Source organism: Stegodyphus dumicola, chromosome 4 (genome assembly GCF_044657685.1).
Source record: "Stegodyphus dumicola isolate Sdum_Otavi_A_Nest chromosome 4, ASM4465768v1".
Taxonomy (NCBI): domain Eukaryota; kingdom Metazoa; phylum Arthropoda; class Arachnida; order Araneae; family Eresidae; genus Stegodyphus; species Stegodyphus dumicola.
In genome coordinates this window covers 154,782,127-154,796,148 of record NC_140771.1, presented here as the reverse complement: position 1 = coordinate 154,796,148, position 14,022 = coordinate 154,782,127, and the positions used below count along the sequence as shown (strand labels likewise).

The window sequence follows — 14,022 nt, the reverse complement described above, 5'->3', positions numbered from 1 at the left end:
TAATTCCATACTGTCTTTCTTTTAAGTATATTAAATAAAATTTTTTAATCGCACTCTTTCATTATTTTTCCAAAATAACATTTGTATTTTTGAGGAATGTCTACGTCTTTTAAATAATAGTACATACTTTGCCTAAATAGCATTTGTCATTCTATAGGTGTTATATATAATGCCAGAGAAACTATATAATAATTCTCATATTTCACACTTAGCCTAAAAACACCAGGTATTCTATAAAATTCCGGCGTTTCATAGACATTGCAATAAATACAATACAAATACAAATACAATAACCGTAGTAAATGCTTGTCAACATTATCTGTTAATTATGATATAAATCAATAATAAAATTAGGTGCATTGTAAATTACATCAAAGAGAGATATAGAGTTAGAAGTATAATTTAATTAATGTGAATTCCCGATTAACCGTAGGTGGGTTAACTGGGACCTTTTACATAAACGTAAGTACATTTATTGTGGAAGGATGGAAAAAATATGATCACAAATCATCAGCTAAAACAAAACTGTTGACGGAAAATAAAAAGGATCAATAAAAATTTGTGAGATAACACCATTGATAACAGAGTTTGAGAGCTGCTTTTATCTACAACAGTATGTAATTTAATTGTTCGTAATATATTACCACAGTATAATAAAAGCAAAAAATTTTACAGTTTTTCACCGGAGTTTCAAATCAAAGGCATTGTTTAAGTTATTTTGTACATATTGTTCCTTAATGCTATTTATAACTTCGTTTTTTATTTCTAAAAATATTTGTTCTTTCGTTATTTGCTTGTACTCATTCTATTTTGAATATCGATTTAATCTGCGTAGCCAAATGAATTTATTTTCAAGATATAAATGCTTGATAATACAGGTGAATTCTTAATGGAGTTTTTTTCTTGTTAATTATAATATTGATTCCTTTGTGTTAACTGTTTTCTGATTAACCGTGACTCTGGGCTAAACGTCGACATCCTTTCTGGTACCCAGTAAACAGGCGTCTGTATTGCAATAACCTGGCAAATGTTCGTAAAAATTAACAACTGTCTATATCACAAATTAAGTGAATTCTGTATTAGATCACTTAGATGTTTAAAGAAAAAATTAAATGAAGATTTAAATTATAAAAAAAATGCTCAGATTTTTAAGGAATACAATTAAAATTCAGAAGATAAACGAAAGATTCTGTATGAGTTGGAATGGCAACATGCTAGAAACTGCTTATTTGCTACCCCACGTCCACGCGGTAAAAACTAAAAGTGTTAAGCCTTGTGCAAAGGCAGAATTTGACAGGAAACGGAGATCATAATTTGCACGGTAGTGAAAAGGAATGTTAGCGTAACGGTTAAGATGTTTGGAAACACTCTGATAAAAAGTTCTTAAATTAAAAAATAAAATAAACCTTCAAATAATTAAGAAGTAAGCACATATCGTATTGAAATAATTCAGTCAGTTCAAAAATGTACTGTTCTAAATTCAAAAGTTTAATTTCTTATGGAATATCGAATGGCAACCGTTTTGAGAACAAACAATTTGCCATGCCGCGTGGATGGGTAAATGTTACGTTTCGTGCGAAGACAACACTTGCCAGGCGGCGTAGATGAGGAGTGTCACAGTAGGTAAAGTAATATAAAGGTGATAAAAATTCTAAGATGAAACTATAAATGCTTATATCGTCAATAAATTTTTAAAATGTGATCGAACTTCCGCATGAGAACTTTAAATCTTTTTGAAAATATATCCTTGAAATTTTTTTTCTCAGAATTTCAGAAGGCGTCGTGGCCTACTATTCCATATCCAGCGCTTTTATAAAGGGTGTGGGAAGTATTTTAAATAATAAAATGCGTGTTATTTAAAAGTGTGGGCAGATATTAAACCATCTACCCCCATAACTATCTAGTTCCGCTTGACATATGTTTTCACGCAAAACTATTTCATAGGTCATATACTGCTAGGCTGTGGAATATTGAAATGCTTGGTAATAATAAACTGTGGTAACTTAAAGATTTGTTAATGCATGTATGACTAAGTGCAAAATTTACAGATACATTTTATGTAGTTACTCTTTAATTATTTACGAAAAATTTCCCTTATTTTCTTGGTAAGGAAGTTTAAACGGAAAAGATGCAAAATAATTAATTGGATAAGACAAAAGTGCCGTAAGGATAATTGTTTTAGTATCAGAAGCGCTAGTAGTCTCGAAACTCACTTTTTGTCCGTATAATTTTTTAAATTACTACTGCCAAATGTTATCGCGTTGTATCAATTAAAAAGGTTAAGTAATGAAAAATCTATATGTATGTATGACATGTAGGGACGTTCCTCGCACTGTGGAAAAAAGACAACTAGAACCACCGAATGCTTAATACACGTAGTTATTCACCCAAACAATGGCACGCCGAAGCTCGAATTTTAAATTTGTTTTTGATTTAATTCATATTTTACATAAATCTGACGAATTTCTGTTTAAGCAAGTTCATATTTTACACAAAAGCCAGAAAAGCCAGTGATCACTGATCACTGGCTTTTCTGGCTCACTGATCAGTGGCTCCACTAATCGAAATAAAACAATTTTATCTCCAGAGCTCAAGGTTACTGCAATTCGGCAAAATGTAAGATTTTTCGGTTTTAATTCACGAATTCGGCTATTCGAAAGCAAACAGATCTTCCGTGCTGTATCGCGCACAGCAAATTCTCATAATGTTGTTTTTAGAAGCATTAAGTCTTTAAGTAAATTCTCAAATTTGATTAGTTTATAATTTCCTAACAAACAAAGAATTCTAATGCATTTCTCGATAACTTCCTACGTAGTACCTCACAAGTAACAATCAAGCTGTGGGTCACCATGGCATTGATAATTTACAAAAATTTGTTATATTTATGACATAATATATTTTTAATATGTTTATCATATAACCAACTGAGAATTTATAGAAATATTTGCAGCATTAATCTAACTCATAAAAGATGCTTCTAATGTCATTTGCAGCATTAACTTCATAAAAGATGCTTCTAATGTCATTTGCAGCATTAACCTCATAAAAGATGCTTCTAATGTCGTGTATTTTATATCTGGGGTAAATCGTTTAGTTTTCGGTATACGACAAATTTTCATCTGAATCTTTCAGGACAGTAGTCTTTACACTTCGTCGACCCATGGAACCCTTAGAACTATAAACGTTTTCCGGAGAACCTCATCCCACTATAGGAAAAATATATCTTCAAATAATATTTAAAGTAGGTCAGCATGTTATAAGTACTTTAGATGAAGACAATTAGAGAAATATTTTTACATTAAGTTTAATTCATTTTCTACTAGAAAACTGTTTAGCTTTCGCAAAGGATTGCATGTCATTCTCCTTGACATATGATGAACATATGTTAAATTTTAAAACTAATCGGTACCGAAATGTATCTTTATATTTTTTAGTTAATAAGCACTATCAACTAGAGCGAGTATTTTATAAATTTCTTTTCGAGTTTTTATTTTGACTCACTGAACGCTGAGAGAGTCAAAGTGACTCGTGAAACCCCAGAGTTCCACGGAATATGAAAATCACTATTTTAGGATGAAGATGTAGAGCCATTAGTTTTGTTTTGGAGCAGGAAACGTGAAAACTCAGTAATATCCTCACTGGGATTCGAATACCGGACCTTTCAATTGGCTAATCGGCTTTGCTTTCAATTACACCCCGAAGATATACGGTAAAGAAGGAGAAAAATACTTTCAAAATTTCTTTTTAAATTTAAAATCGATTAGATTTAGTGGCAATTTTAATGGTTAATTAAACAAACAAATACAGCAATATGCTTGTTCATCAAAAATTAGATGTACTGTTTTAGCTACATAATAATCAAATATTTTCAAGTGATTGGGCTTTCTTAGTGATGTATTACTGAATATCTGTTTAAGATGAAGAGCTTGTTGAAGACGTATCAAAACTAATTTGCATTTGAAATGTTTAACTTGAATATGCATTCTGATAAACCATTTGAAAAGTTAGCTAAAAATTACCCTTATTATAAAATATATATAAATTTAAATGTATATAAAAAAATTGATTTCGGAATTCGAGCTTGGATTTTCAAAGAATAATTTTAGATTTTTATTAGAAACATGTAAACTCCACTCAGGCGCAGACTGCATTTTTTGCTTGAATATTATTTTTAATATTATTAGTTTTATTTATCAGGAGAAAAATAAAACAAAATGTAACAATTATCTGTTCTTATAATCGATAAATTTGTATTTAATTATTAGTTACTGTAGGTAATAACCAGTTTACGATAATAGTATAAGGGGAAAAATCTAATGGAAGCCTAAGAAGACTAAATTCTTCAATGATATGACTGTATAATAGATTTATTATGTTGTAAAGTGTAATTTAACTAAATGGATTGTAGAGACATTAGGTATTTTTTTGAAGCAGGCAAGATCAAAAATTAGCAATCGCCTTCCCCGGGAATCGAACCACGGACCTCTGGAATACCAGCGTGCAGAACCACTACACCACGAAGGCACGCTAGGAAGACGGGAGAAATACCTTGTATACTCTCTCTTTTAAAGGGCGACTGGGGTTTTTTTAGTGGATCCAATCGCAAATCCTGGGTGTGGAGATCATCCTGGGTGGTTATCATCCACAACCCTCTTAGTTCGGGCGCCACCGTAGAGACATTACTATTTTTTTAAGCACGCAAGATGAAAAATTAGCAATCGCCTTCGCCGGGAATCGAACCAGGGACCTCTGAAATACCGACCCAGCTTGCAGAACCACTACACCACGAAGGCACGTTAGGAAGGCGGGAGAAATACCTTATAGGATCATTTTACTTAAATAAATATTCCCAACGAAGTTTTAGCGAATTAATCAAATATTGCACAAAAATCTTTAAACTGGAATTTCGCTAATGAGTCCTGAAATATTAGCAAGAATAATGGGGGGGGGGGCGAAGAAGTTGTAAAAATGGGAAATTATATCATTCGCATCGTTTGAATTAAATGATTCAATAAAAGTACTAAAGTCTGCTTTGTAATTTTTACTGACAAAGTTGTGACAAATATTTGAGTAAACAGGAAAATCGTCCGCAGCTGAAATTATGATCTAGGATTGAAGATGGGAAGTAATAAGCATCGAAGAAAACAATTACATACTTTTACTTCGTATACAGAAGCAAGTAAATAAGATGCAAAGTAATAAATAGCTTTCAAAACATACAATCGCTTCAAGCAGATAGCAATTTTAATATCAGATCTAAAGGTCTCAGAATTTTATCTTGTTATTTACTATCATATTAATACCGGTATTCTTGGCAATAACCCATTTAAAATTTGGAAAGAAATTCATTTATGTTTAAAATCTATTTTAAAAATTAAAACTCGGTTTTTATCGGTTCGAATTCCTAATTAAAATTAAAGCTACCCATGATCCGATTCCAACTGATATATTATTCCACGAAAATGCTAAAATAATGAAAATAATTATTTCCATCGTACTGTTACTATTTTATAATTTTTTACATTCAACTTGAAATTACATAGTTTAAAGTCCATATTATTAAAAATTATACCTCAATAGTGAATACTTTGAGAAGCTTAATAAATTCTTTGCGCAGAATCTATACAAAAGAATAACACGCGAATGTGAAATACAGGGTACATTGGTGTAGGTTTTAAATAAGATTCAACGACTGACACAGATCCCTTTCTAAGGAAATTTCTTCAAGGTATTTATGGGTTTTTAGTTTGTTGAATTTATCCCTTGGTAAATCAGAAAGTATTGCTACTTACTAAAATATTTATCGCAAGCCTCATGCGCACGCGATCCGCTGAAATACGTGCACAGTCACATCTCGAATAACTGGGTCTTTTCTTTATTAAATAAGCGCAGAAATCTCAACGTGGCAAAAACGGGTGATGAAATTTATCATAGTAAGCTTTTCCTCTACTATTTGGCACTGTTATTGTTAACCCCTTCGCTTTAAATATACGTATTTGTTTTATCTCTTAAATTTCTGAGGGAATAATTCTGAAATTAGCAGACGAATCATAACAATTTAACTTGAAATTTCTCTGGGCGTTAAGGGATAAATCACCTTTAAAATGCCAAAATATGTCAAATATGTAACACATCTTAAAGCTTAACTTTTTTCTAGGTAATTGGTTTATGATTGTGAAAATTCGTAAAGCTTCTTTCCATATCCTTTCTTTTTGCAACTTTTTGTTACAGATATTAAACATATCATATAAAATAGAATAAAATAAAATAAATTAAAAAATAGAAGATCGTCATCGAACACAAAATTGTATGTAACGCAGCAGCATTACGGGTAAACAAATCTCTATTTTCAGCTAAATGCTTCCCCCAATTTAGAGAGATGTATTATTAAAATGATCTAATTTAAGAATAATTGAAATACATTTCCCTAAAAAATAAACACAATAATTTGTCATTTCATACTCCCAAATGGTTTATACAATCGTTAAAAGTTGTAGCATTTATAAATAGGTAGCAGGAAAATTGTGGCTTTTATAAAACTTGATATAATTATTTTGAAATCCTGAAATGTATATTGTTTTCTCATAAGGCACTATAAAAATATAAACATAAAGAAATATAAAATCTGTAAGTAGGCATAAACATTATTCTACACATAATTAAGACAGTAAAAAGAGTGTTTAAATTTTGATACGATTTCAAATTTAATTATAGTTGCAGACCTTCTTATGTCAGAAGCACAATAATTAGCTATTTTGTATAGTGTTTAAACAATTAATTAAAATTTCAGAGAAATCATACATGCAAGCAGAAAAGTTAACTTTTTTAATAAAATTTTAATTGAAAAAGAAATTACTTTGTAAATACATTACTTTTTTAAAATTAGTAAATATACAGGTAGATATGATAATAAGTTCAGTTTTCTGTCATATGTAACTACGGGTTATTTGTATAAAATCGTATCTGGGAGCAATTATGTACAGTTTGTAGGGTTTAGTACTAGGAATTTCCTGCAATGCAAATGTAAAACAGTCATCAGGCCTATAAAATGGCAGAGAAGTTTAGAACTATTTTTTACCATAGCTTTGGTTTTATAGCGAATTTTTACATAGGTTTAAAAGTACTTGTAAGAAACTGAATTTTAATATAAAAGTACAAAATAATTTCGATCTTTTTTAATTATTTAAAGGCGCCTGACCCTTTAAGCTGGAATTAACACATGCAAATTAGATTTGCAATATTTTAATTTTATAATTTTTATAAATAAAATTTTTTAATATTTTGTTAACTTTTTAATTTCTAATTATAAACATCTGGAAATGTTAGACTATAATCTGAAATTTTCAAATTAAAATGTATTAATTTTTAAAATTTTCAAAGATACGAAAACTTTTAATTAGAGAAACTCCTTTTAACGTATCTGAACGGTTTTCCCCCTCTCCTTCCCCCTTTCTAAGTCAAGATTTGTTACTTGAAGAGAATCATTATAAAAACCATCTTATGCACATGACTTATTATATACATCATATGCGCAAAATTATCTGAGGCTTATATTAAAATTACACTTTTAATTATCTTCCCTCTACATCTTTATCTTTCTTGCAAATAGCATTTTTGAAAAATTCGTAAAATAACAAAACATTTTTAGAGGAACATTCACAGAAACACTTGACAAAACATAAGGCATTTTTCATCGATATTATGATAATTCATGTTATTAGTTTTGCTGTATTTTAGTTTATATTTAGTCTGTCTAATTTTTATTGTACTTTTTTAAATCACATTTAAATTTTGTTCTATTTCTTGATATCATATTATAGGTTAGAAACGAGTAATATTAAAATGATTTAAGTTTTGGAGATGAGCCCCATGATATAGGAATCGATGGCACTTAAAAAAAATCTGATGAGCACTTTTATTTACAAAATGAAACGGAGGTAAGTTAATTAACGTTATCAACAAAATAATTCAAATACTCACGACATATTGGTTATGGCAAAGTCATATTGGTTATGGCAAAGTCCACAGAATTCACCGCATAACAAACACTGTATCACGCCACAAAATTGATGTTGGTTTTGATCGAAGCGGAAGATATACGCACGAACAAATCATAACGCCACACAGCCGAATCTCATTACTGATGCAAAACACAGCTGGTAAATTTAGACCAACGTAACCCACGCCAAGAATTCCTTTTTTAGTTGCATTAAAAACAAAACAAAGAAAAGAGTCTTTGGTTTTCAAAGTCGCCGTCAAAAGGCGGGCGCAACTTGGTACGAAATAAATACATGTTCGAAAAGTAGACGACTTCATTAATAAAGTAATGGACGGAGAGGGAGAGAAAAAAAAGAAAAAAAGAAATTACCCCTACTTCTACTGGACTCGATGAATGGCTGCACAAGTGCCATCTATCGTTTTCTGAGGTCAACTGAAATCCTAACATTGGGTGATAATGAAAGACAATTTATTTAATAATTATATAAATAAATAAAAATTTATAGAAGCAACTAATTTTAAAATAAGTCTGTACGGTACATCATATTAATATTTTTTCAGACATTTTTCTCCTGAGAAAGACATTTATTTCTGTTTACTATGTTCGATGTTCTCAAATGTTTAAAAAAGGAATATTTTTATGTAAAGACACCCAATATTCAAAGGCAATCATTTAATGAAATTAAGTTAAGGTCTTAGAAACTCGTAACATTGTACCAGAGCATACCTAAAATTAATATTTAATCATCCCAATCATTTTAACCAAATTAATTCTTTGATTTTGATATTAATAGAAAATGGTGGAGAAACTGAAAAAGTAAAAATCCCAGTGCTTCTTCTAGAATCATATAGTGTCCAGATACTAAAGAAGAAAACAGTAAAAACAGCTTAACAAGAGAGAAAATACTGAATATTCAGTTTAAAAACTTAGCTAATGCAAATAAAAGTTTTTAATCTACACTGTTTCTATCTATTTCGAATTGCGACCAAAGTTCTATAAACAATATTTCGTTTTTATCGAATATAATCCTTTTCTATCACTGGGCATAGTGTCCAGATACTAAAGAAGAAAACAGTAAAAACAGCTTAACAAGAGAGAAAATACTGAATATTCAGTTTAAAAACTTAGCTAATGCAAATAAAAGTTTTTAATCTACACTGTTTCTATCTATTTCGAATTGCGACCAAAGTTCTATAAACAATATTTCGTTTTTATCGAATATAATCCTTTTCTATCACTGGGCATAAAAGAAAACAGATACATGCATACGTATAATGAATAATATAAACAAATATCTTGGCATGTATGACTGTAATTATATATTTATGAGTGTAAGGAATTGTTTTCCCCCTTTGCCGCATGCCTTCGTGATGTGGAAGCACGTCCGGGTTCGGATAGCAGTCGTGAGGTTCGGAGTTCAAACCCCGGCGAGGGCGCTGCTAATTTTTTATGGTCTTGCTTCGAAAGAAAGAAATAAACCTAATGTCTCTACATACGTAATAATACATAAACATAACATAACATAACATTTAATGGCGTTTCCTTCTTATGAAAAGAAGGAAAAAGAGTTTAGGCAATATTGCCCATTACTCATCCGCCATTTGATCATTTAAATCAAGGGATTTAAATGGTAACTCCCATGAAAGGTAAGTAATAAATAGATAGATAAGATCCCAAACTGACACCAAATCTATAGTATCAGCAAAAGATCCCATCTCTAAGTTCAGGGTGTCGGTTGGATCGTGAAAACTTCCCTATTGGATGAAGAGCCGATTGAATCCCTCCCAAACTACCAAACGCAAATTTTTGACCAAACAAGAGTGCGACGGCGAATCAAAAAAAAAAAAAAAAAAAAAAAAAAAAAAAAATTAAAATTAAATAAGGAGGGCAGACGTGCTTTCTCAAGCCAAATGGCCAGGTAGTGTATAAAGATTTGATATCTATTTTCAAATTATATTCCAAAACACAACTATGAGAAGAAAATCGCTGCATAGTTTCTTTTCAAAAAAAAAAAAAAAAAAAAAAAAAAAAAAAAGAACTCACAGGGCGTCTCAATGCTTGTTTCTTGTGGTTTCAAATTCACCTTACCTGTAGGTGTTTATACATCAGAAACCCTATTATGCCAGAGAGACCTTTGTATAGAAGGGCTTGATCAAAGGTAATATAGGGAAACCCAAGGAATTTGTTTCTAGGGACAGAAAACACCGGACATCGTCCCAGAAAGTGAAAAGGTGTTTCCTCTTCTTCTCCACAAGCTGGGCAGAGAGCAGATTCAACAAGACCACATTTGTGGAGATGCTTAGCCAGATAAGCATGTCCGGTAACAATTTGAATTACCTGGTGTAAGTTAGTTCTACTGAGGTGTATGAGTTTACATGATAAGTTAAGTGTACTGAGCACCAATTTAGAATGAGCGCAGTCTGGTAGTTTAGACCATATATCATCATGTTTGTTCTTTATACAGCTTCTTACTTCTTTTTTAACAGTTTGATATGAAACTGGGTAAAATGGAATACATAAACATAATATTTTCATCAAAAATTTTTAATTTTAAATCTCGAGTTCATGGTCATCGTAGACGCTCCTATAATGTCCGCAGTTTTTGTCCTATAATTTCAAAGCAAATTTTCAGGACAGACTTTGCACGGTCATTTAGTTCTTAAGAACAATAACTTGCTTTCATTTTCTCACAGAAAGCTTATAGTAAGAACTTTCGCAGAGACAAATGCGTAAGCAGGACAGGGCAGTAGCAAGATAGGGGATACCAGGACTTGATTATATAGCAAGGGTGGCCAACTGTTTTGGGAACAGTGCCACCATCTGAAAAAAAAAAAAAAAAAAAAAAAAAAAAAAAAACAGTTATGCGTGCCATTTCCAACTTTCTCAATGTACTAAAAATTATAAAAAGGCGAAAAATATTATTTCTAAGCTTAATATGGGATTTTTCGGTAAATAGCAAATTTTTTAATGTAAGTAGAGGAATAAGTCATTTTCTTCCCCTCCCCCCTCTTTTCAGTCACTGAAACCTTGGTTTATTTTGATGGTTTGTGACAGACCTTTTTCCCTTTGTTCTACAATAAAATAATTTGCTTTTTTCTTAAACAAAGTTGCTTAATCCACCCCTCGTTAATCGAGAGTTGACTTATATACCAGTGGTTCCCAAACATCTTCATTTCTCGGCTCCCTTGCTGAATTCATATCTTCCCAAGGTACCCCATGTCAAGTTTTAACAATCACACTTGGCAAAGAGCCAATAATTTTTGCGTAATTGAAGTGAAAATAAATAAAACACATTTTAGATCACAAAAATGTGTAATTAATAAAATTTTACTAATTATAACAGTTAGTGGTATGGATGAGCCTGTTGATCGCTCCACACTTTTTGAAACGGTGGAAATAAATTGGACACACCCATTCTCATTTCCTTTTCTATGTTGGTTTTTGTGCGTTACTTAAATTATATCAAACCGATTGCCAAATACCCAGCTTCAGCAAGTAACAATGGGCAGCAAGTAACTCCGAACAGCAAGTAACAATGGGCTCAAAATTTTCTGAGCTTTAGAATTTAAGAGCAGATACTTATATTTTTTTGATAGCCAAATTTCAATTAATTCGATGCTGTTAAATTTTGTTTTTAACGTATCGCTACAAGAAAACTCAGAGTTACTTCTTCTTCGGCAGCAAATTCAAATGGAGCGGTGGCATTTAATGGATCTTGAATCTATATTAATTTATCGATATTATCATTCCGAAAATATTTCTCAGACCAGATGTTAAACTGTGATAAGTGTTCTTCAAAAATGGATTTCATGAATCGAAAGTAATCAATTACACCGCAGACAAAAAATGTTGCAATAAGGAAGAAAACATATTTTTTTTGCCTCAGTATTCATTCATTTTTCTTTCCCATACCTTTAATTCCTTTAAGAAAGTTAAAACATTTTTTCCAACGACTTTGAAAGGAGTATTGTTCCCCTGCAGGAAAACATTCAAAGCATTCAGCTCTCAGCTTTTCAAAAGTAAAATATCGAATAATATGCTAAGTTTACCAAGACATCTTCATTCGGTATATTTGTGTTCGCATTTCAAACGCACGAGAAAGCACATTATCGTAAAAAAGTCATCATGAATTGCTGTAATGCAACAGAGACGTCAATGGTCGAGGTTTTATAAAGTTTATTAAATCCATTACATATTTTAAGACCTGGTTCAATGAAGGACTCAAATATTTCTATGCGAGTGTTACTTCCTGTGAATAATGCAATGGGTGTTTAGAGCTCCAGGAGCTTTGCTCCGAGAACAGAGAACAAGAATCATTTTTGCAAACACTAACACACATAGTCTACATCAAACTGTTTTTGGGAACGAAAGTCCCAAGGATCTCGAGCAAGTCTTTAGCCTTAATACTAGCAGTGATACTTTACAGAACAGAAAATATTTCAAAATATTATTGCCCTCTACTATAAATCATACATAGTAAACCGAGTTTATATCATTATTATTATCTGTAGTTTCATCAATACGCAAAGCAAATTCTTTGAACGTAATTTTTCAATTAATTATTCATTTAGATTTTCTGTTGTGTGTTATATTTTGCGGCTGGCACTGCTTATTGAATAAATTTATTTTTAAAGTGGCTTCTCAACACTCACTTGTCATTAATGTTCAGCAGCCGGTGAAATTAATTCTTTCGCAATTGTGTGAGCTTCCTTACGTTTTGAAATTGTGTGTGCTACTCTGGCCCAGTGACTAAAGACTGCTGAATACTGCTAGTTCGTCTTGCTTTCGAACCCAGCTGAACGGACTGGCTGCGTGGTTGGTTTCCATCGTTTTTCCCTTGTGTAATTTGAAACGAACTCGGTTTTCTTAGAAAACCTTGCTAGAGCTCTCAGGAGAATTACTACAGCTACGTTAGTATGAGTAGTTTTTAAGGGGCGTTTCAACTACTTGATATCATGTACTGTAGTTCCAAAAGTTTCATATCGAGAATAAATTCTGTTCTTCTACGCCATTGTTTCTAACGACGTAAAACTTAAGTTTATAAGGTATTTCTCCCGCCTTCTTAGCATGCCTTAGTCACGGCGAGGTCAATGCTCCTTTTTCATCTCTCCTCTTCAAGAATAATTACATAATGTCTCTACAGTCTGCCCGAACTAAAGGAAGGTGAATTATGATTCTTCACCGCCAGGGTTTGGCGATTGGTCCCCTAATCTCCAGTTGCCCTTTAAAAGGGGGAGTATATCAGGTATTTCTCCCGCCTTCCTAGCATGCCTTCGTAGTGTAGCGGTCAGCATGCTCGACGCGTATTCCAGAGGTCCGTGGTTCGAGTACCAGCGAGGGCATTGCTCGTTTTTCATCTCTACTCCTCAAAAATAATTACCTAATGTCTCTACAAGTTTAACTAATTGTCATCATATTTTCGATATTTATGCTTCTTCATGCTCTTGTTCTGATCGAGGATGTGTCCTCTTTATTTTCCCTCTCATAGCTCTTATTGCTGTTCAGTAAAGATGTATTCATTTTTAAAATGCATTTTGAATATGAACTCCTGTCGTATATATAGCGTTTCTTGCCAATGTAGCTTAATTTACATTGGTCAAACTACGAGAGCGTTAGAATTATGCACTAAGGGATCCGAGGCATATGCTAGGAAAAAGAAACACATAAATCCTCTGTTTCTCAACACTGCTGTCAAAAAATTACTTTTTTCATTTTTCTGTAGCCAAAATTATTCAAAAAAACATTCTCCGTTGACAAATTGGATTTTTCTAAAGGGATTCCATATTCATAATTTTTTTTCTGTTTCATTAATGATTCCAGTTCTACTCCGATTTCAAGAGCTTAATAAAATTATTTAATAGCTGTTTTCAGTTTATGAATAGATGCCGCCATTATCGTTACTTCCTTCCTCACATTAGTACCAGCTAAGCACAGGCTTTTCTTTCATTATTTTCCTTCCTCCAGCTGAAGGATAAGATTCTATATTTAAATCTTCGAAATTAGTCTTGCAAATTATTGAGTTT

At 31.9% G+C, this 14,022-nt stretch overlaps 1 protein-coding gene across 7 annotated transcripts in view; it reads right to left on the bottom strand.

The window, feature by feature from the left end:
• The window catches only part of LOC118188521 (uncharacterized), a 378,328-nt gene that overhangs the window by 178,190 nt on the left and 186,116 nt on the right, over window positions 1-14,022 (bottom strand). Inside the window, exon 1 of one of the 7 annotated variants that reach the window (XM_035358964.2) lies at window positions 7,981-8,297. The exons of the other annotated variants lie outside the window; for them this stretch is intronic. Coding sequence (XP_035214855.1) covers window positions 7,981-7,985 — 5 coding nt within the window. The 5' untranslated portion in view covers window positions 7,986-8,297. Of the gene's footprint in view, window positions 1-7,980; window positions 8,298-14,022 lie in introns of those variants that run through there. 7 annotated transcript variants of the gene reach the window in all.